This window comes from Meriones unguiculatus, chromosome 5, assembly GCF_030254825.1.
Source record: "Meriones unguiculatus strain TT.TT164.6M chromosome 5, Bangor_MerUng_6.1, whole genome shotgun sequence".
Taxonomy (NCBI): Eukaryota; Metazoa; Chordata; class Mammalia; order Rodentia; family Muridae; genus Meriones; species Meriones unguiculatus.
Genome location: NC_083353.1, coordinates 123362411 through 123386382, shown reverse-complemented (window position 1 = coordinate 123386382; position 23972 = coordinate 123362411). Strand labels below are relative to the sequence as shown.

At 42.4% G+C, this 23972-nt stretch overlaps 2 protein-coding genes across 3 annotated transcripts in view; both read right to left on the bottom strand.

Annotated features, from left to right (window-relative positions):
- Positions 1-2675, bottom strand: part of Dera (deoxyribose-phosphate aldolase) — a 72045-nt gene extending 69370 nt beyond the window's left edge. Inside the window, exon 1 of one of the 2 annotated variants that reach the window (XM_021658546.2) lies at positions 2520-2675. In XM_021658546.2, the coding sequence (XP_021514221.1) occupies positions 2520-2550 (31 nt within the window). In that variant the 5' untranslated portion in view covers positions 2551-2675. The remainder of the gene's footprint in view (positions 1-2519) is intronic. The other variant, XM_021658545.2, reaches the window with a different exon arrangement.
- Positions 2676-5007: 2332 nt separating this feature from the next.
- Positions 5008-22218, bottom strand: Strap (serine/threonine kinase receptor associated protein). The gene is made up of 10 exons (XM_021658548.2): positions 21860-22218; positions 20952-21087; positions 19291-19372; positions 18448-18520; positions 16825-16921; positions 16165-16302; positions 11697-11833; positions 8108-8257; positions 7580-7645; positions 5008-6409 (listed from the first exon to the last, which is right to left on the bottom strand). Exons 1-10 carry the CDS (start codon positions 21969-21971, stop codon positions 6348-6350), a joined length of 1053 nt encoding a protein of 350 aa, XP_021514223.1. The 5' UTR covers positions 21972-22218; the 3' UTR covers positions 5008-6347.
- Between the last annotated feature and the right edge of the window lie 1754 nt (positions 22219-23972).

The following is a 23972-nucleotide window of genomic DNA, read 5'->3' as shown; positions in this document are numbered from 1 at the left end:
AAACTTAAAAAAAGGAGTCACCAAACTGCCTTTGACTGACACTCAGAGCTCCTGTCCACACACAGGGCTGAGCTGCACAGACAAGTTCCCCCCTAAAAGTAAGTAGTTTAAGGTGTATTCCTTCATTCCACACGTGAAGGCCTTCCATCCACCTAGGTTACCTGGGGAACTAAATAAAAACCATGGTTTCTGGGCACCTACATTTCAAGGAAATGTCAGAAAAGTCTATGAACATGCTAACAGAGCCAGAGAAATAAGCAATGCACCCAGCCTGCAGAACCTCCCAGACCAAGATGGCTGGAGCTCCATCTTACAGTCCCTATCTGGAAAATGTCATCACACAGCCAGGTGCCACGCTAGAAGTTCAGGGCCAGCCACATGGCTCCGTGGGTAAACGCGCTTACTGTCACGCTGGACACCCTCAATTTGAATCCTAGGTGGCAGACGCTGGAAGGTGAGCCAGCTCTGATCTCCAGAGGTGAGTGGTGGAATGTGCACACCCCCTTGCTCCAGCGTGCGCGCGCACACGCACACACACGCACACACACACACACACACACACACACACGCACGCGCACGCACGCGCACACACACACACACACACACACGATAAATAAATTTAATTTTTTTAAATCTTGATTAAAGATGAGATGTTTCAGCAGTTAAGAGCACTTGATGCTCCTCCAGAGACCCTGAGTTCAAGGCCCCCCCGGCAGCCACAGACCCTCTGAAACGCCAGTCGCAGGGGATCGGATGCCCTCTCCTGGCCTCAACAGGCATTGCATGCACACGGTGCGCAGCCGTATACAGGCAAAGCTCACATAAAACCAAAGGGGGAAAAAAACTGTAAAGAGCGATGTCTAATGAATTCTACAACCTTTCTGGTGATGCATTTGAAAAAGTTTTGTAATGAAAATGTTTATATAAAGCTAATTTATTTTTTAAGTTATAGTGTTCGTTAAAAATATTACGTTAAAAATATTAAGGTGTCTTCTTCAATCAGCAAAATACACAAAAGCAGCAATTAAAGCAATGTTGAAATGAATACAGAATAATATTCCCTAATACGTATATAATTCACCTCATTTACTTTAGCAGTTTAGATTAAAGCTGTCATTCCTGGGGGTTAATGCCACAGCAGGTAAGGAAGGATTCTTGTAATCTACCAGGTTTTAACAAGAATAGTAAGAAAAGTATAATGTTGAAATGCAGATGTGAGTACACGTTTATTACTCTACATTTGTTATTAGTCTAAATAACAACTGTTCCTTTCTACACTGTTACTTTTCAACAAATGAGAGGTAGTGTTTTGATGGCTTTTTGAGAAAAGATCTTCCCATCTAGTCCAGGCTGGCCTGGCACATGCCTCACACTGGGGTTACAGGTGTGTGCAACAGCCCCCAGCCTGGACATACACATTAAGAAAGTAAAAATGGTTCGATTGCATCTCCTGAAAGGAAAATTTTAAAAAGAAATGCTTGGGGGAAACTAGGCTACAGCCTCTTCATGCTGCACAGACACTGACACACCTCACCTTCAACCCTTTGTCCCCATCTTCAAGGACCTTCCAACCCAGGGTATGCTTCATCACTGCTGAAGCTGACACTCCAGGCATGGCAAAAAGGGTAAGCCGCTCTCTGTGGAGGGCAAAGACTAAAGTGAAATGAACCTGGCAGGGACATGCCTGCAACATGCTTACCATTCTCCTTTGATTCAGAAAAAGAAAGTCTAAACACTTCTTAGAGTCTACACTGTTTATTCATAGAGCAAGTCCCTTTGGAGAGAAAATGTAACCACGTGTATCACTTAGAGCTAAACTCTCAAAATCAGTCCCTACAAACAGAACTTTCTGCACTTTTTTATTATCGTCACTTACTCAACACTAAGTGCAGAGATAGCAAGTATCCCCCCTCTCAGAATCCTTCACACAGAAGTGCCTTCCTAATAACTATTTTACAGATGATGACACGTAAGCACAAAGTGAGTCATTTACCCCAATCAACACTAAGGTGGTCCAGGATACAACGCCAACTATCATACAAAGTTAAACCATTGGCGTTTGGCTCAGTCACGTTATTGCTACGTTTGAATTACAGAATTTTTTTTTTCCCAGAAACATCTGAAGTATCAGTAAGATGGAAAATGGTTTTGAAAGGGACACTTAGTGTAAGCCTCTAAAATCACTTTTAGCATGGCCACCAGCGCAGCCAACTTTGGGAATGGCTACGTGAACTGGGCAGTATATGGCACAAGTGTTCCGTCAGACCTTTCTCTGGGTTTTTATTGTTGTTTGTTCTGTTCTGCTTTTCGCGACCACAGAGCTGCAGAGCTACGAGGTGGAAAGGACCAGCTAACCCTTCCTTGCTTCCGCTCAAAGGGTTAAGACTGCAAAGAGCCCGGCAGCGGGGACGACCCGGGGGTCAGCTCAGGTCTCTGGCCGCTGGGGCCCGCCCTGTCGCCCCCTCCCCTAACCCCAGCACGCGACCGGGCAAAGGGGAGCGCAACCCGCCAGCCCTTACCGAGCTCTGTGCCCCGACAGCGCGCGGCCATTGCGGGGAAACGCCGTCGGCCAACTGCTGTGTGAGGGCGCCTTCCACTCCGGCCTTCCTCCTTCCTGCCAGGCGCCCGCCCCCGGCCACGCCCCTTCAGATATTAGGCCACACCCCTCCGTAACCACATCCCTTCAGTTTGCCCGACTCCACTTTTTCTCCAAGCTGAGAGGCGTGGTGCCAAGGCGGAAATCACACTATAATTCCCTTGTCCCTCCAGGTCAGGCACGTGACTTGAGCACGCTCCAGCTCCCAGAAATCCCCAGACCTTTTAAAATGCTTACAGTGCCGATCGAGCTAAACAGGAGTCTTAGGAACTTTAGCTGTAGGATCACGTGAGCGACAGGACAGGCTTCCTTCTTGCTCGGGCGGAACTCTGCAGCCTCAGATGACAGCCAAGGCACAATCCAGGCTCTAGAGTACTCTGTGATTTCTAGTCTGGACTTAATGAAAGAGCAGCTAAGAAGTGAGCCTGGGAAGACCTGGTTTCTTGTTTTAAGACAGGGGTTTCAGTCTGTAACCGTGGCCGGCCCAGAAACTTGGGTGATCCTCCTGCGCACTCTCCACTGCTGGGAGTACGGTGGGGGCTGTCACCACATCTAAGGGCTTGGTTTCTTTCAATGAAAAACATAGTATTTTCATTTGTGTGCACAGGCTTATGCCTGCATACCACATGTGTACGGTACCTGCAAAAGCCTGGACAAAACCCTCTGCTGCAGGAGTTACAGGAAGTCAAGTCTTGGGAACCACATCAGAGCCTTATGGAAGAGCAGGCAATAATTGCTGGGCGACCTCTCCAGGCCTGAAGGGACTTTTTAGAACTTAGTTTGTGAATAGTTGAATGTGTGACCTCAGGACATTACTGGCCTTCGTGAACTTCCTCTTCCTTATCTGTAAGAGGCAACTTTCTGGGCTCTCTAAAACTGAGATTCTGTGACGCAGTGTTTTTGTTTGTTTTTTTTTTTCAGCCTGGCTTCTCTGGGTTACTCCAGGCTCAGCACAGGCTGCTAGCCATGGAGTCTGTCTTCATCCGTGGGTGGAATCATCTCTGCTGGCTAAAAAAGTCTTAGCTACAGGTTTGTCTTAGTAGGAGTCAATTACTCTAGGTGTTTTTGGATGTACAAAAGCATTTTCATGTCAACAAAGTCCTGCCAGAGATGCAGATCAAGAGACCCACAATTTGAGAATTGCACAGCAATCTGGTAGAGGGGGCTCTAATGAGCTCAACCCATTCACATTTCATGTCTATCATGACTACAAGGTTCTAGGAACATTATAGTCTACTTACTGCAAACTGGGTGACCAAAATAAGTGTGCCTTGATAAGCTGTATGGCTTATAAATATCTGAGAACACGATAAACAAAAGCTATCGGTGGTAGTGTCAGAAACACAATTACTCCTCTAACTAAAAGTTGGCTTATTCCCCTACACAGCTCTGCCTTTTAGTTTCACGCACAGCTACTATTTTGGGTGTGTCTAGATCATATTCATAATACCACTATGCTATTTTTACTCAACCTTGCAAATAAGGAAAGCAGACACTACAAACCTGGAGTTTATCTGGAACCCAGCCCACCAAGAACTCCAACAGCAACCATGGCCAAAATATTCATGTCTCAACATAAAAACCCATTGAATTACCTGAGACACAATGACCAAGCAATCCTATGTCCCAACATGTAACTATCACGAGCACACACATGTTCACAGGTGCTTAAGTACACACCAGTATGTCTGACTTTGTACGTGGGTGCTAGGAAGGCAAACTTGGGCCCTCATACCCGCACAGCAGGGCTTTTACTAAGCTGACTCTGCAGTACCCACTCCTTCACCCCCAAGTTAGCCCCACTTCAATGCTGACATTTCATATTTGGGCATGCTGTCAAGGAATAACCTACCAGTGCCCAAACCAAATAACCCAACCTCCTTAATGCTCAAACTCTAAAGCAAAACCCTTTCCTCCAGTGTAGATGTTAAGGATGAGAACCAGGTAAAAGCAGAGGGGAGTAGCCAGGAAGGCACCACCATATCCAAGGAAGAACATGGACAGCTTGGTCAGGGTGGTAAAAGAACAGGAGGCAAACAACAGATCTAGGAGAGGGCCCCAGGCCAAGCACACAGACAAATGCAGGAATCAGAACATGAACATAGGGTCATCCACACCTTTTCATCTGAGCTCCTCAACTTAAGGTTCCATCAGTCACTAAAGAAATTGAGAAACAAGTTTAGGTGAGAAATCAGGGGCTGCAAATGTCTTCTAGCAGCTAGAAGGCAGGGCAAGTTTCTCCTGGTGACCGCAGGCAAAATGTAGCTTTGCCAGCACCTTGGATTTTATTCAAATGAGACATGTTTTCCCCTCAGGATGCTGTGATTTGTTAATACATTGCGATCTATTAATATACATGTTGGTTCAAGCTACAAACTTGCTGCATCAATAGGAAACAAATGGCACAAAACTTAGAAATGCCCTTAATTTATTAATTTCATGAACATCAAGCAACTTCCATTCCAAAAGATGCATGTCAATTTTATTAGGGTAAGACTCTCAGTCTAATCTCATACAGTAACAGTACTGCTACGGAGCAGAGAACCAAGGAAGTTTAACATGGACACTGGAACACCAACACCAGAGGCTCATCACCGCACTTTGCCCGTGACATGCTTCCCCTGGTTCGCCCAGGCCAGCCCTGCTTGTAGTGCCTTCTTCCAGCTGTCACAAACCAGGCAAAATTTAGCTTTTTTCTTCTAAGGCAAGTATTAAAGGTATTCAAAAGAGAAATTATAAGAAAACAAATTAACACTCAGTTTATCTACATTTCCAAATTACTAATTCTCTTCATATTGTAAAATAAACTACAAATTTACTCAACCGACCAATTTACTAAAAGATTGATGGCTTCCTGAATGACCCAAACTTCAATGATGTGATAAAAAGTCTGATATGTCTTAAATGTTGCAAATTAATGATTAACCCAGTTTCATAAAATCATGTGGGCATTTGTACAAACAAGCAGATATTCTACTACATACAGTAGTAGTTTCCAGAAGAATTGAGGTTTCAAATGATTTTTCTGCTCTAATTGCTTTTTTTTTTTTTAGTAACTAACATGCATATTTAAAGAGAAGACAAAAGCAATTCTATCAATCTGGAAGAAGATAAATGAACACCTAGCAAATAACTAAATTTCAAAACTAGGAAATGTTTAGTTGAGACTCTGTAACCAAATCGTCTTCTGCTATGGCTGGCTGTGTATAATGTAGAAAACTTTCTGGGTATTTACAGTTTTAATATTCAAATGTATCAGAATTTCTCAAAGAAACAAAATTACTTTTAGAGGCATTTTATTTAGATAACTAAAAACATTAGCTGTTCAGAAGCAGTCAGTGTACAATGAAAGAGATCAAACCAGGTACTTTATCATGTATTTCCTCTTCTTCACAACGAAGCAAAGAGGAAAAAAAAAGGCATTCTGCTTTAAGGGAAAAGTCAGAAAAATAGGCCAATATATTTTTGTTCTCCATAACATAATTTAGGCTTAGGATGGAAATTGTACATTGGCTTGTTCGTTCAAAACAGCAGGTTATGGCACTACGTGAGCATAATCCTCCTGCCTGCACCTCATACACTCAGCTACTTTCACTCACAGGCAACACCGACTATTGTTCGTGCACTGGAGCCAATTCATATTCCCCCATATTTGTGCCCTCTTTGCCGCAGGCAGAGTAACTGAAGGCTGATGCTTGTCTCTGCTGTTTAGTCCATGAAATATGTGGTATCTGCAGCACACATTTGATGCTCAGGCCTTAACTTCAGGAGTTGAAGGATAGATGGAATCTGAATTCTCTGATGCAATTTCTTCTGCAATTAAAAGACAAAACCATAGTCAATTTAACACAGGGAAGAAGGAAACCCACATTTCTGTACACGGAGAAAATGAGAAGAAAGGTATTTTTAAGTATGCTGTGGCGAGGATGAGGAAACAGAAAGCTAATTGCCTCACGGAACCAAGCACCCTGAGCAGAGCTCAGACATACTCATCTGTCTTCACACAGTTAGTTTAACCCCCATCCCTCTCCTTTTAGAATAAGCTTTGACTGACTCCAACTTATCCAATCAGCACTTAACTAAAATCATGCCTTTGTTGATTCCTGCCCTTTCCTTTAGTAATCAAATGTTAGTATTTAAGGCCATGCAATTCAAAACCATAACCATTAAACACTGATTGGGGGTGGGAGGGAGGGAGGGGGAGGTTCTAACAGTATCAAGCAGCAGATTAACCTTAGAGTTTGTGGTCATCTCTCCCTTTCTTACCACCCCAAGTCACAAGATTAGCAAAGACCCATCTTCCAATCTAACCATTATGCACCTTGCCAATCCTCCCAGTAAGGATTGGCAAGCCCACCTTCCTTGTTCTCAGTGCCTATCCTATGGCTATTAAACCAGAATTTATTTATTCTTTCTCCACACTATAGGCCAAGGCCATTTCCTAAACATACAGCCACTCCTCCACTTAAGATCAAAGGTTTTCATTCTCCTGGTTTATAAAACTTCCAAGGTTGTAGCAAAGCAAACAAGATGCTGGATGATCCAGCACCTCTCTCATTTTGTTTGTCCTTACTCTTCAAGCTAGACAGTGACATTCTTCACTGTTACTTCTCTTCTGTTTTCTGATGAGCACCCTATATCAACTTTGCATCCTCAAAACCTCACTAGCCCCCCGCTGGTCCCTAGGTCTCCTCAAGTTTAAGCATCACTTTTGCAGGAAGCCTTCTCTACCTCACTATACGCTGCCTAAGGAATTGCTGAAACAATACCTGTCTCCTGAGTTTATGAGGGTAATTCCATCAATTGTGTCCACAGTGCACACAAGGCCAGGGACTATGTAGCTAATGCTTACACACTTGTGTTGAAGCTTCCTATAATTTACTTCAAATGTGTTTACATTTAATAAGTTACTTTTGCTACTGACCAAAACACTTAATACACTTTTACATCCCCAGGACTCTTAGAAAAGTTAATTGTATTTACCCAGTTCCTCCTCTGCTGTTTCTGGAAAACCGATCTTTGGCTTTGCCAGTTCACCACTGTCTTCTTCTGCGAAGAGAAAAGCAGTGATGAATGACCACAGAAGTACAGCAGGCTCCCATGAGCTCACACAAGAAAATCCCTTTTAGAAGTTACTATGATTCTAAAATAGTCACCTCACAGTCACTTTCGCACTACAGCCACTCTGGGATTAGTAATAAGTACTTATTTTGTTTGTTGTCTCAGTGGACAGATCAAGTAATACTACAAATTCTTGTAACTCTTCATACTGCCTTCTAACCAGTTTTATTTTTAGTTTTGTGTATAACCACTGGACCATCTCACTAGGTGAATTCAGCTCATTCAATTCATCACATAAAGAATATTGCTCAATTAGAACCATGGCTTCACTTTGCTTTGACCCTATCACATAATTCAAAATCTAACGAAAATAGATATAATAAAACAGAATTAATAAATGACAGAAAATCTATGCATTATAACTTGATAACTTTGACTAAACGTCCTTACCAGGAAGCACACATTTCCACAGGCCATAGGTTTTTCCTACCACAGTTTGCCACAATCTCAATGTCCCATCTTCAGAACCGCTGGCATAGAGCTCACCATCAGGACTAAATCTCACACAGTGAATGGGACCAAAATGACCTTTGTAGGATTCTGAAAAAAGAGGAAGAACAGGGCTATCAGATTTAAATAAATGTAAAGCTGATTATTAGGGGTAAGGACTGATTTACTAAGACACTATGCACATTGCTGGTGAAAGTCTCTACTTCCCTAGGATTAGCCCTTTCCTATCCAGTATGTCAGAGGCAGACGTGCAGACGCAGACCTTGTTTGCTGGACATGGGATCTGAGGACCTCAAAGAATTGGCTACTACAGTCTAATGCTGTAGACACCTTTTTCACTTTCCTTGTACTTTTATACACAAATGTAACAAAGCAAGCAATGTCTAAGGAAAGTTGTTTCAGTTCAGAAAAACTTGATCAGAAAAACACATAAATAAATGGCATAAGCAGATACTAAAGATTAACAGAACAGCCCTTTCCCAGAATCTTCTCAGGACAGACCAATTTAAACACAGTTGCCTGGTACACACTATAGTTTATAAAGCAAAGCAGAAGGCCATATCCAGGTTCAGGGTACACTGAGAACAGCACTCGGCACATCCTCTCAACAAACGAGGCTGTAGAGCTATGATCCAACAACTAACAAGAATATAAACATGTCTTATAAGTTGAATGTAAATGTTTAGCAGGAGGCACAAAATCGCACCCGGGAACAATCCAGGAAACAATCCAGGAAACAAAATGCACTTGAGGTAAAAGGCCCTCTGCTTCTTTTTCTGGAGCCTCTCACTGTCCCCTCAGGTATTAGTCACTATACAGCATTCTTTTGACCGTGTTCTGACATACTGTCTTTCAAAAGAAAACAAGGTTTGACATTCCACTAAGAATTGAGTAGCTGTCAATAAAGACTGAATTCCACACAGACTAGAACTGAGGTCGGTCAACTGCATCCCAGTTTCTATGTCCTGAACCCACTACCTGCTTTTGGAGGAATAATTTTTTCCATGTATAGAGAAAGCCACCAGATGGAGCTCTTTTACATACTCTACCTCTTAATTCCCTAGCCAGGCTGGCTATCTAGGTTTCCTAATTATATCACAATGCTGAGATACAGGCTCAATACACCTGCCCCCAAGGGCAACCTTACCAGGCCACAGAGGAAGACATTGTAGCCAGTCCTGATGAGAATTGATAGGCTACAGTAAGAGGGAGGGGGAGGAGGACTTTACCTATCAGTGGACTGGGGGAGGGGCATGGGAGAAGAGGCAGGGAGGGTGAAATTGGGAGAGGACAGGGAGGGGGCTGGAATACAGAGTGAATAAACTGTAATTAATAAAACAATAAATAAATTTATATATATATATATATAAAGAAAGTAGAGTGCCAGAATTCCCCCTACTCTGCTTCCTGATATAACTAACTTCTGTAAACAGACAAAGTGACGTAGTAAGAAATCCATATAAAAATAAAGTGAATTAGAGTATGAATTGAAAAATAAATTTTAATATAAGAAATTTTATGAGAAATGTTTAGATCAATGTATTGTGGATACAAACATGGTTTTGTTTTGGTCCCAGGTGTGGGATGTGGGACTGATTCAGATGGTCCACAGCCGCAGACTATTTGCCTCATGCAGACTCTGAGAGGAGCTCTTTGCCAGCTGCAGATAGTTTAAATCTGAGGACTCTGGAGAGAGAATAAATACCAGAGGCCAGCGAGTGGAGCAGGAAAAAACAACAAAGCGGTTCCTGCTTCCCCCTTGTTGCTCCTAGTTGCTGTTGTGAGAGAAGTTGTTGAAGATCTCCTGAAATGAAGACTGGACTGGCTCCAAGGAACCCAATGACCCTAACCAGCAGGAAATAGCTAAGAAGGAACTACAGCCCCTCTCCCACCCTTCTCTCTCCTACCTGGCGTTGGGGTACTGGAAGGGATTGGGATGGAGAAGGGAGAAAAAGATATGAGATGTAAATAAAAGCTTAAAAAAAAAAAAAACTAACGCCAACATTTTATACTTCAGTAAAACTCTTTTACTTAAGAATCTCCCAAATATAATCTAATAATGCCTCATCAACTTATTCTGGAGTTTCCTCTATCTGCCTAGTCAGAGAATAAAAGCATCTAAGAGTAGGGAGACTTGAGATTTGGGTGGAATACTTACCTATCATAACACAAAGCTTCTGGATTCAACCCTCATCCCCAACCAACCAAAAACAAAAACGCTATGTGAACAAAGACTGGGATGAGAATAGCCAGGTCCAAAATTCAACATCTGTCCATTTCCTCCTCCCCTTACCACAGGCTGGGTTTTACAGATGCTGAGCCCTCTGCCCCCCAAGCCTAGCCACAGCTCTCTCAGGCCGAGAAGCAAGCTAAAACTGACTTACGCAACCCCAGTACACACCAGTTTGCCCCAAGAAACAAAACAACGTTTGCTTCCTATTCTTTATAAATCTAGTTAGGTTAGTTCTTTGGATGGAAAAACAGAATAGTTAGATACATTTAAGAAATAAAGGTGCCAATTTATACACAGAAAAAGACATTTTCAACTAAAAGCAAAACATTTGGACTTGGTAAATAAACATAAAATAAGCATAAAAGTAGGTACTACAAGTCTTGTTCTTTGAATTATCTAGCATAATATACACAAAATAAAGTTGGGATGTATTTGCTTCTATTTCTTAAGAACTATTATGAAGTAACTATTCTGGAAATAGCAAGAAAGACACAAGAAAAAGAAACTAATAACACTTATCAACCTGAGTATTTGATTTTCTTTATAAATTAATTTTAACTTAATGAAAATATAAAATAGAGGAAGGCAATAATATGATAATTATCATAATCATAATAAAAACCATTAATCCCCAGTATCCTCTAGAGATTCTTCAAGATTACACAGTCCGAGAAAGGAGGCTAGGTAAATGAGATTTAGTACCTGCTCTCTCCATAGAATGAACAAATATTCTCCCATGTTTCGTATTTGACTTGAAATACAGTTATTTCCCTCCCAATGAAGTCTGAAGAATCACTGCACTACAGAAAAGAACACTAGCATAAAAATAAAACTCAGCTCAAAGGAAACTGAGTTCAGTCTATTTTGTCTGGAGGTCTGTGTTTCTATCCAAAAATAGATTTAAAACAAAAAAAAAGACTTTTGTTTTTGAATGCATGAGTTTCAAGTTTTAGTTAGCTTGGAAAACTTACTTTCAACATACCATAGATTAATACCTAAAATACTCATTACTAGAACTTAACATTTTGATAGTAAATTATTTAAGGCAGTGGTTCTCGACCTTCTTAATGTTGTGGCCTTTTAATACAGTTCCTCATGTGGTGGCCTCCAACCATAGAATTATTTTTGTTGCTGCTCTGTAACTGTAACTTTGCTACTGTTATGAATTGTGATGTAAATATGTGTTTTCCAATAGTGTTCAGCAAGCCCTGTGAAAGGGTCATTTCACATACGCCCCTCAAAGGGATGGCATCCCACAAGCTGACTGCTGAGTTAAGAAAAAGGAAAGAGGCTCACCTAATTCTTCTCCACTATTGTAATCATACTTATACAGTTTAAAGTCTTCTCCACCTGCAACAAGAAATTCCTTCTCAGGATGAAGAGATGCAGAATTGATGGTTGCAGGAGCTTCAAAGGATTTAATTGGCTCCAAACTGTAAAGAAAAAACACAAAAACATAAATGTTTATAAAAATTTTAATACTGTTTAAGTAACTATCCACATTAAAATTATTCCTAAATCTTAAATCCCAAGGCACAGTTGTTAAATATATGTTCAGTCAAGTGTAAATGGACTTTAAAAAAAAAAAAAACTAACAAGCAAAAAAGTTGAATACATTGTCATATCCACGGGGACTTCATCTGAGGACACTGGGCAGTGGGGTCTCCACATTCTAAGCAGTAGACAGTTCCTGGATATCAGTGTCTTGACTGATATAACATATTAGGGACCTTTTATTGTTTTTTGAGTCAGGATCAGTATGGAGTTCAGAAAGGCCTTCAAGTCAACATCCTCCCTGCTTTAGGCATTCTCTGGGGTCAGGTTTACAGGCGGGAACACCCTGGCATGCTGGAACACGGTCCAATAATGGAGTCATGTGAGAAGAATTCTACATCCTTGTGAGAAGACTCCAAGAAAACAAGACAAGAGCCTTTAACTTCAGGTTCCTCAAAACATGGACGTGTTCTTAGAGTGTTTTCCTGCTCCTCCCAGGTGCACAGGGTAAGAACGTTCACTTCAGATTACTTGTTATTGCTTGCTGCTGTTACTCAGTTAAATGTGTAAACTATCCCTGTGACCATATGCAGTTTGAACTCGGAGAACTTTACTCCTCTGACCTTTGTTTACTCTCAGAGTATATAAATTGTCTGATGCTCTGATTAAAGTTGGCTGTTACATGAGACTTCAGTCCACCTCATTTATCAAGTCCATCCTCCCAGGTCCCACCACCTCTGGAGCAGTGACAGTGCTAGATTAGGGTGTTTGTTTTGTTTGGAGGGGGGGTGTTTGTTTCACTTTTAAAAACAAGGAAATCATGAAATTTAGGGTCAAATGGTGGGAACTAAAAAGATCATCTTGAGTGAGGTAACCCAGAGCAGAAAGGCACACATGGTATATACTCACTCATGTGGTTATTTGACATATAATATAGGATAAACATACTAAAATACATATTCCTAAAAAAGCTGAACAAGGAAGAGCTGAAGGAAGATGTTCAATCCTCATTCAGAACAAACACGATAGACACTGGAAGCAAAAGACAGGGGACAGGACGGGAGCATACTACAGAGGGTCTCTGAAAGACTCCACTGCTAGAGGTACCGAAGCAGAGGCTGAGACTCATAGCCAAACTTTGGGCAGAGGGCAGGGAATCTTATGAAAGAAGAGGAGATAGAAAGACCTGGAGGGACAGGAGCTCCACAAGGAGAGCAACAGAGCCAAAAAACTGAACCCTGGAGATCCTGCAGAGATTGATACACCAACCAAGGACCATGAATGGAGAGGACCTAAAACCCCAGCTCAGATGTAGCCCATAGACTCAATCTCCAAGTTCCTAGTAAGGGGAGCAGGTGTTGTCTCTGGCATGAACTCAGTGGCAGGCTCGCTGATCACCTCACCCTGAGAGGAGAGCAGCCTTACCAGGCCACAGAGAAAGATGATGCAGCCAGTCCTGATGAGACCTGATAGGCTAGGGTCAGAGGGAAGGAGAGGCAGACCTCCCCTATCAGTGGACTGGGGGAGGGATATAGGGGAAGGGAAAGAAGAGTGAGGGAGGGTGGGATTGGGAGGAGACAAGTGAGGGGGCCACAGCTGGGATACAAAGTGAATAAAGTTTAATAAATAGTAATGATTAAAAGAAAATAAAAGAATTCCTGAAAAGAAAAAAAAATATTTTCACTAAGTATTTTTTTTTTTACAAACATGCATTATTTCAGTAAATATAAAGAAGTCCATATAGGCCAGGAACAATAGCATGCACCTGCATGCCAGCATTCAAGGAGCTAAGGAAAAGGAACCCAGCCAGATACACAATGAAGGGCAGCCTTGAAACTCTGCTTCAAAAAACCCAGGGGACACAGGCACTTGCCTAGCCTATGAAGGCCCAGCTCAACACTGAAAACAGTAAATAAAACCATAAAGGGAGCTCCATAGCTTCACAGTACCAACTACTGCAATACAAAGGAAGGTTAAATGTTTTCTCAATAGTTAAGGGTTCAGGTTCCAGGCCCTCAACACAGGAAACTGCTATGAACAGCTGTTTGTAACTAGGGAGTCAAGGTCCTGTGGTGGTTGAGAATGAAGCCTGTAGGCTAGCTTATACCTGAATGCTCAGTTCCCAGTTAGTGGACTATTTTGGGAAGGATCAGGACCACTGAAGGGGTGTGCCCCTGGGGGTGGGCTCTAAGGTTTCAAGAGCCCATGGCACACCTAACATCTCCAGCTTGTAGAGACATAAGCTCTCAGCTGCTGCTTGAGAGCCTGCCTGCCTGCCTCCTGCCATAATGCCCAAGGACTTATGCTCTGAAAATACAAGCAAGACCCAAAAGCCTCCATTTAAATGCTTCCTTGTGTAAGTTGCCTGGGCCATACACTTCACAGCATTAAGACAGATTAACTGGACTGAAAGCAGTACTTGCAAATGTACAACTGGATCTTGAGGTAGCACTATTCCTAATTTTCTGAAAAAGCACCAGATTGATTTCCAAAGTGGTGGTAAGGGACTGTGTGTGGAGGGAGGGGAATAAGGAAAGAAGAGGGAGAGAGGGTGGAGCTAGGAGAAAACAAGGGAGAGGGCTATAGCCAGAATAGAAAATGAATAAATTGCAATAAATAAAAAATAAAAATAAAACAAATGCACAACTGCTTCCCCTAAAATTAAAAAGAAAAAAAAAATCACCTATGATTAGTTTCCTTACCAGCCCTTTTCAGTTCAATCCTGAAAATTATTTCAAAATAGAACATCAATCAACATATGCCACATATAAATAGCCAGGCATAGTGGAGTATGACTTTAATACCACCCAGCATTCAGGAGGCAGAGACAGGCAAGTCTGAGTTCGAGGCCAGCTTGGTCTACAGAGATATCCAGGACAGCTAAAGCTACAGAGAAACCCTGTCTCAAAAGAGCAAAAACAAACAAATAAAACCCTGAAGTTAGCTGTGACGTGTCTAGCACTACAGTCAAGCACTTGCTGTTTCAAATATTCAACAGGCCAACTACTACCACATGAAATCTGAGGCAACAGTCTACAGTAGGAACTAGTCCAAAAATGAGCAGGTACAGCTGCACAGCCTGCTATTTCTGGGCATTATTAGTTTTACCGTATTTATAGGAGCTCCCTGACATTTCCACAACTTCCATGTTATTTTCCTGTCTCCTATTCAGTGAAGCTGAACTCTGGAAGTATTCTTCAAGACCACATCCCAAGACTACGGTCAGAGAGTGAAGCGGTCTAATCTTTACAGAAGCCCTTGAAGAGCCAGGCTAAGAACTGCGCAATCAGTTCTGCGGTTGAACTCAACACTGTCTTTACAGGATCCCAGTACTGAGAATGAAGAAGCACCACACCATCAGCTACAGTACTCAAACAGTAACTGGTACATAACCACACCTGTAATCCCACCACTCAGGGAGGCAGAGGCAGGAGGCTCACTGTGAGTTCAAGGCCAGCCTAGTCTACAAGGTGAGTCCAGGAGAGCCAAGGCTTCACAGAAACCCTGTCTCCCAAAACAAAACTTTTAACAGGTGTTTTAATGGAGAACATTTTCAATTAAAAAAAAAAAAAAAAATGACATATGCATCGTAGTCTTGTATAGAAGAAAAAACCCAAGCGCGCACGCACGACACACGCACGACACACACAAGACACACACACACACACACACACACCAGAAAAAGAAATGATTAGGTTTACACTACTTCCCTCATTCTTTAGGTTCTAGATATTCAAAGCTGTGTTTTCAATCCATGCTAGACAAGCACTCTCACTGAGCTTTATCTCCAAACTTTAGTTAGAAAATAGAAAAAAAAACAAAAAAAAAAACAAAAAAAAAAAAAACAGGGTCATATTCATTTAGTAAAGACAGAATATAAAATTTCCCAATAAATATCCTAGGTAGCTAGAATTTAGCTAACTCCTGATTAAAGTGTGCAACCCTAAGCGACAGTCGTCAAGAGGTGCGGGAACCCTTCCCTGTGTGTTACACAGTACAGGTAGCAATTAAACTTTAAAAGAATCGTGCAACTTTCTGGTACAAGCCTTCCAAATATTTTAAAAGATGACCTTTTGTGTGTGTGTGCACATGTACGTGTGGATGCCTGTGGAGAGTCCAGACACCAAGGCTGACGGGGCTGGGAACTGAACTCCACCACAAGAGGCACAGCCATTAACAGCTGAGCCAGCTCTCCAGCCCCTACTTTTAAAATAAGCTACTTTCCCACTCCCCGCCCCACCAAACAAATGAAGGAATTCCTCAGACATACCTTACTGCACTATGAAAAGCAATAGATCGTCCATAAGTAATAACCAGAACCTCTCCCTCAGGGATATATTCCATGCTGCTAACAGACATATTAAAATTTAGAGCTTTCACTTCTGTCATTGTAGCATGATCCCAAAGCCTGCAAATAAACAGATGAATGAATAAATGGATAATTAATATTTATTCGGTAACCATAGAAAAGCTTCAATTTTATCCACGAGAAAATGATCACAATTGTAATAAAGCAATTTCCATTACAAAGTATAAAAGAATTGTGAGTTCCTATGAAATGTGAAAACCTTTGTTGGATTGTTGGTGAAATCAACCTATTTTCCTAACGACGTCACAGAACTATGTTATAACACACTAGGAGTGCTAGCGTAACTAAACTCAGCAGCTGTTTTGTTCTACCTCAGTTCTTAGCACACGAAGGTCTGAGGGCTCAGTGAGTCCCCTCAGGCAAGTGGTCCATAACTGCACTTGGAGCAGCTGCACACCAGTAGCGTTAATGACTGAACTCTTCTCCATGTGATAACAGTAATAGACAGTATCGAGTCAATGCACCCTACTCTGACTTCAATTTCAAGTTACACATATTCTCCTACATGACTACTCAAAGTCTTCATAACACCCACGTAAAGACTTTTCAACATTAACTTACCGAACAGTCTTATCGTCAGCTGAAAGGATCTGCTTATCGTCACTGCACCACAGGGCCTTTTTAATTCCCGAAGTATGACCACTGATTTCTTTAGGTTCTTTAAATGAAACAATTGAAAATGAATAATAAATATCTGGCTTTCTAAACTAAGCAATATGAAAACAACTGTTAATTTTAAAACATCTTTCCAAACCCCAACCCATTTCAAACTTAATGTCTAGCAGATAAGATATGCTCAGGTTTTCTATAATGGAACACTAACCATTTCCATGACAATGAACCTCAGACCAAAGAACCTTGCTATGGGAACCTGAGGCACATCCCTCAAGAACATTCTACTACACTGGCTATAAAACACAACCTACTACTAATGGATAAGACCATGGCCCAAAAGCCAGGCGTGGTGGCTCATGCCTGTGATCCCAGCACTCAGGGAGGCAGAGGCAGACGTAGTTCTGTGAGTTCGAGGCCAGCCAGGTTTACAAAGTGAGTCCAGAGTCTAGGATACCCGTGGCTACACATAGAAACCCTATCTCAAAAAAAAAAAAAAAAACAAAAAAACAAACAAACAAAAAAACACAAAAACAAAAACCTTGGCCCAGTATCAAGGGTGTACTAAGCTAACTCTTGGACCTTTATCCAAATCGCTGTTGGCAGTAACTAATAGGGAGAAACAAACGCACAAATGCATACACACACCAGGGAAGAAGAGGGTAGATGGAGAAAGGGAAATTTTAAAGGAGCATAAGCAATTCACATGAATGAAATGTCATTTCTTCAACTTCAAAATGAAGTTTATGAGGATCAGGTAAAAACATGCACCTGAGGTGCTTAACACTGTCTGACATAGTCAAAGGTCCATTAATTGCTATCTCTTCTACTGCTGATCCACTGGAAAAGCAACCTTCAAAAAACAGATTTAGGAGAGGTGAGGATGAAAAACACACAGCCAAACCCTGAACTACCTTTACTGTGTCAGACAAGTGCAACAACACTTTGGTGTTTTAGTGTAAGCCTACCATGAAGTAGACAGAGAAAAATAGTGTATAATGTAGTCAGTGGTGATAAGCTCAATCTACCACTTTAGAAATGCTTTTCTAAATAGACTATAACTCTACAGAGTAACTGCTTAACTACAATGTACTTTTTAAAACTTAGTGTCAATTTGTAATCCATAAATAATCCTGTGTTCACCTAAAGAATGTTCCTTTTGAACAACCAACGCTGCTAAATAGCTGAACATTAACCCTTACCATGCGCACTGATGTCTCAGCATCCTCTCCAGAAGGCCAGAGCACACATTACCCTAAATCTAGCAACACTGCTCTATTACCTCTACAGAACTGTACCATGAAATAAAAAACCATCACCACAATCATTTTACACTGCCAGAAGGCTATGAGTTATGCAATAAAATAAGCCAACATTAAAATGAAATGTATATAGAAAAAAGAAAGCCTGACAGGATATATTTTGAGAAAAGTTAAGATTTTGACAACAAAGGAGAAAAGATAATACATGCTTCCTTCTGGTGATTACCTTAACTTACAAATTTTTATAGGTGTTTAGCCAGTTATTTAAAGGAAAAGTGAAATCACAAAGTGACTTTTATGTTGTGCCTACCTGCTTCAGGTTTGTTCAAGTCATATATGCGCAGCAATTTATCCTGTCCCCCAGTTAACAAGTAATTGCTATCCTAAAAACAAACAAACAAAAAAAACTTTTAGTAGATTAGCCACTTTAAAAGTTAACTAAATATAACTAGTAAGGATACAACTGTAGCCAAGTACATCTTGGAGGACACTGTGAACTTCCTAGAATTTCCAAGCTCAAATTTCCCTCAAATATACTACACTGTAAAACTTATTTTTATAAAATTGTGTTTCTCAATTTCTCTCTTTACCCAGCTATCACCCAAATAATTGAGACTCTATTATATTTTTTGTTTATAAGCTTTACAATACAATACTGAGGCATTATTACTCTCTTCTTAACCCTGTAAGTTAATCTGGCTTCCTCTTTGCCAAAATCCCGGAGATACTTGCACTTTCTGTCTTTCCTGCTGCAGCTCCTCTCTTGATGTCTCCTGGACCTCTGCCCATGGCTCAATCCCCTCCTTCCTCCTCTAACTTCTCCTCCCCTGGCTGGCAGCAAGTCCAGCCCTATTCTCTTCCCTACTCAGTGATTGGCTGTAAGCTGCTTTACTGGCATATCAGGGGACAATTGGGAAGCTGTGTTTACATAACTTTGAGATTCTCAGAAAAAGACTGCAACCAGATATGGGGGTACAAAAATCAACATTTGAATTACACAATCTATGCCTACACTGCACTGTACCACAGGAATTGCCATTCTGCATCCAGTAATACTTCTTTGATCTCAAATAAACTCAGGCCTCATTTTGTGCTATGCAAACAATGTACCACAATGAAAGACATCCCTAGCCAAAATTCCATTTTCTCACACCTGTGTGAAATCCACAGTCTTGACAATGTGCTTATGAGCCAGGGTCATCAACTCATCTCCTGAGACAGCATCCCACACTTTGCTAAATATGAACATAAACAAATATTATATAACATTAATACAAGGGTAAATATAATGGTAATTTAGATCAATACAAAATAATTACATGCATAACATTTATATAAGTGTATTATATATCTCCTAAATATCTCATTATTAGGATATTTAATTTATCAAGAGCCTAAAGAAAAGGACAATTTTTCCATAGGACTTTTACAATTCTTAATTTTCTTTGACATTAATAATTAGTGCAAGAATCACAAATTAACCCAGTCTAATTTTTAGCTTACAAGTATTTTTTTAACGAAGCCTGGAGAGTATTTAATTCACCAAGTCATCTTTTTATCTAGTCATATGCCAGAGCAAAATATAAAGAACTTCTCTGAATTTAACTACTTTAAAATTTTACAATGTTAGACCTTGATACACATAGGATAAAATATAAATCAAGGTGGTGGGAGAGTAGGTGTTGGTGGATATAATCCCTATACTCATTTTATGGTGCAGAGGCAGGAAGATTCTGAGCTTAGGTCAGCCTTAACTACACAGTGAGACCTTTCTTAATACACAGACAAAAGAAGAAATAAAATACAAGCCAACAACCATCACTCCACCCCAATTACATAAGGCCATGAATGTACACACACAACCTAGGATGCAAAAAGTCCAGAGCCAGAGGTCTCAAGGAGTAAGCAAAACTACAAGGGCCAGGCACACAAAACATTCTGCATGAATAGTATAGTAAGATTTACAACCTAAGAAATAGGGACTGTGATACAGTATCTAATCTTACACATGACATAAGAGTTATAACCAGTGCAGTCTCTTCTCTTCTAATTTAACTCTCTGCCCCAACCTACCTTTACTGTTTTTTCTGATTCTAGCCACCCAAGATTAGAATTATGATCCATTCTTCACAGATAAGCCATGCATTTTCTTCAGCTCCCACACTTGAATATTTTAAAAGCTCTCCTGACTATGATCTTATACACTAAGGTGATGATGTGACATTGTAAAGACCAAATCCTCAGACAAGAAGTGGCATGATTTAACTGATTTAAGAACACACATGACAGCAATACAAATATAAATAACAAAGACGAAGAAAGTCCCCAGCAGTTCAGAGCTAAGATGAGACTGAACCTAGGCTGAGACTATTGGTAGCATCAAAAACTGATGATAACGAAGACCTAAGGAAAATCTTTCAGATAGCTATCTTTACAACTATAGGAAATAAAAAGTAAGTTTGCGACCCAGTTTTAAATGTATCTAGTGCCAATTAGTAAAAATTGAGTGAAAAGGTATCTGAGGACATCACTATAAAGCAGTAAATTTAGAGAAATATCTGTAAAGGACATCACCAACATCCATTATCGGAGCTGCATAATAATAATCACCAAGATTCCTGGGCTCAATCAGAGGGTAAGTCATTTAAACATCTCAAGTTTGGGGACTCAGTGAAGACAGGGATATTCAGGGAACCGGGACAGAACCTTGGTGAGATCAACCACCACATATTCTCTATGGCACCAGCTGAGTCAGATCTTTATGCCTAATTAACTATGAAGACTCTGACAATGTCATCACACAGTTACACTTACGCTGTGAAATCTGCAGCTGCTGTAGCAGCTTTGGTGGCATCCTTATTCAATGTTGCACCCCAAACAGCACCTTTATGACCCAAAAATGTTCCAATCCAGTCTCCTGTATCTCCCTGGCGGAGCATAGGTTTGCCATCTAGAAAACATATTAAGACACATGTGATTCAGAAGTCCGCAACAATAATATCAAACGCTGAGCAGCAAACTGGAAAGTTGTTGTTCTAACCCACTTACACTCAGCAAACACTGAGGAATTTCACTCTTCCTGGGAAGCAAGGGGTTCTGGGACCGGATCAGAGGCCTCCCTCATCTTTGCAAACTTGCATAACAAAACAACTGTAAAGAGCTGGGAGATGGCCTTCCAGAGGACCTGATTCCGATTCCCAGCACCCACACGGAGGCCGACCGCAGCCTAAAACTCCAGCTCTAGGGAATCTGACGCCCTCTTCTAACCTCATTTGCCACGCCCTCAAACATATACAAGCATGCACATGGGCAGCACGCATGAATAAAAACTTTTTAAAAAAGCCATAAGGCTGGATGCCACCACCATGTGTCAAAACGATCTAGACAGGCGGTTTTTCCTTTGGGCCAAATCAACCTACAGTACATTTTCCTCTGAAAAATGGGTCTCACACCACAAAGGATGATGCAACGAGAAGAGCGAGAAGACCTAAAAGGCACTCCTCCCGGCCTGGCCTAATTTCTCCTTCCAGGAAACCCTTGGGTACCGCGGTGTAGTTCTGCGTGTAGAAGCACATAAACGGTGGGGAGGGAGGCACAGGACGCCCGGCGGCCGGCGGCGAGCAGGCAACTCCGCGCCCACAGCGCACCCTCGCTTTAACCGGCCGCTGCGCTCCACCCAGCCTCGGCGCCCGGAGGCCGCGGCCGTCGCCGGCTCGGCTCACCTTTGCAAGCGCTGATCAGAAAGTAGCCGTAGGGCGTGATGCCGCTGAAGGCCAAATCCACCACGGGCCGCGTGTGGCCCGAGCAAGTGAGCGGCGTCTGCCTCATGGCCATGGCGGCGGCGGCGAGCGCGGTGACGCGGAGCGGGGACCGGGGGTCGCGGTCGTCGTCCTTCGCAGCCGCGGCGCCTCGGGCTGCTTCAGGGCCCCGCACTCGCGCGGACGCCGCGTCGGGACTTCCCGCGACGCTCGGCCGCCGAGGGAGGGACAGGGAGGGAGGGAGGAGGGGAGGGGAGCGCCGGACAGCCGGCCCGCTACCACCCACCGTCCACACCGGTAGCGGCAGGAAGTGACGGCGCGCCGACGCGCCGCGTCAGCCGGAAGTGACGGGCGGCAGGAAGCCGGCCTCCCCGAGCAGAGCAGCGAGGGGCGGAGTGCGCAGGCGCGGTCCGGAGCCCGTGCGGCTCGTGCTGTTGACGTCACGCGGCTGGAGTCCCGGTCCTGCTGAGGGTTGAGGGCCGCGCGGGCGGGTCCGCGGTAGGGTGCTGCTTTGCCGATCCGAAGCCAGCCTTGCTGTCCCTTCTTGCTGCGTAGGGTCCAGAAGCTGTTCCCACGCACGTCCGCGAGCATCCACGAGGCCCGAAGCTGTGTTTGTTCAGCGCAACCCACACCCTTATGTGTGGAGGTCAGAGGACACTTGAGGAACCGGGAATCGAACTCTGTCGTCAGGCTTGGCGGCTAAGGCCTGTACTCGCTGTGCCCTCTAGCCAGCCCATTCTTCAGTCTTTATTCATGTATAACTCAGCTGTTAACATATATGCATTTTCTTATTTTTTCACTAGATTGAATAAACAACACTGGTATCGGGGTGGGGATCTCTTGGTTCTTACCTTTTCGAAATAGAGAATTGAATCAAGAGATGGAAGAGTTGAAGCAGTTTATTTGGCAAAGCAAAGCCCACCAAAGAGTGGGATGCCCTGAAGGAAGAAACGGAGAGCAGTCCCCAGGTTTCAGTTGTGGATTTTAGGAGCATTTTATAAATACTTAGGAGGTGGGTAGCATTCTCGTGGATAAGATGACCCATTTCCCCTCCCAAGTCATGAAGGATCAGCTCTCCCTTTTTCTCCTTATTCCTTCCATTGAGCTCTAGATGAGGCTACAAACAGGTGCGTCGAGGAACAAAAAACGCCATGTGAGCGTAATTTTAATGAAGTAAGGGTCTTCTGAGCATGCAGGCTTTTTGTTAGTGTATGTGTGTGGTAACTGGGGAGGTGTCCTGTGGTCTTAGAACAATCAAGCTGTGCTGTGCAAAGGGCCACCTGACCCGGTCAGGACAGTGCTACAGAGACACAGCCCCACTTTTCCAGTCACTTCACATCTAACCACCTACCCAGTAGCAATCTCACTACCAATACCTTCTCTCTTTCTCTCACCCCCTTCCTCACCCTTTCACTCTACCCCTCTTACTCTCATACCCCGCCTCCACAACTCACAGACAGAAATGAGTTCTTAATAAAACAAGGCCAACCAACATTGAGACCTATCCAGGGCTTACTGCCTAACATAAGAACAGCCATTTTGTCTTTCCTATGCATGGTTCAATACTTGCTACTTCAATTCAATGCTTGCTGCTTTGAATAGAATAATAACAAGACGACAGATATATGTTCTGCTTGAATTAATGATAAATTTATGTTCTGATTGAGTTAAACCGCAATACCCTGGTATGTTCCTTTCTCTTGGGAATGGTAGGGAACTGAAAAATCCCCAAGGCCCCCCTAGAAAGGGAACTGGAAATTCCTCAAGTTTCCATTCTATCCAATCAGCTTAAAGGTAAGCTGAAATGCTTCGTCTAGCTACCGAGGCACAATATGCCTGGAATAGAATTCATTCTTCCTACTTGATTGTGGTTTTGTTTTGTTTTGTTTTTTCTTTAAAAATCTCAGTCTGAGAACAGCTCAGTCACAGTTAGGCTCCCAAGTCCTTTCTGTGGCCCTGCTCATGGTCAGTCTTGGGTGTGCATTCAATAAACCATCAATATCTGACGGAGATGGCTGCCTGAATGGCATAGGCGGCAAGTCTTGGACTGCAGCATGCCTCCTACATTTATTCCCTG

What these genes read in the sequence shown, in the direction of transcription:
- Strap (XM_021658548.2), bottom strand. Translation starts at nt 21,971, where the DNA reads ATGGCCATGAGGCAGACGCCGCTCACTTGCTCGGGCCACACGCGGCCC. An exon ending in TCTGATCAGCGCTTGCAAAG is followed by an intron (nt 21,088 to 21,859) that starts GTGAGCCGAGCC and finishes TATGTTTTCTAG; the next exon opens with ATGGCAAACCTATGCTCCGC. An exon ending in GCTTTTCATAGTGCAGTAAG is followed by an intron (nt 11,834 to 16,164) that starts GTATGTCTGAGG and finishes TTTTCTTTACAG; the next exon opens with TTTGGAGCCAATTAAATCCT.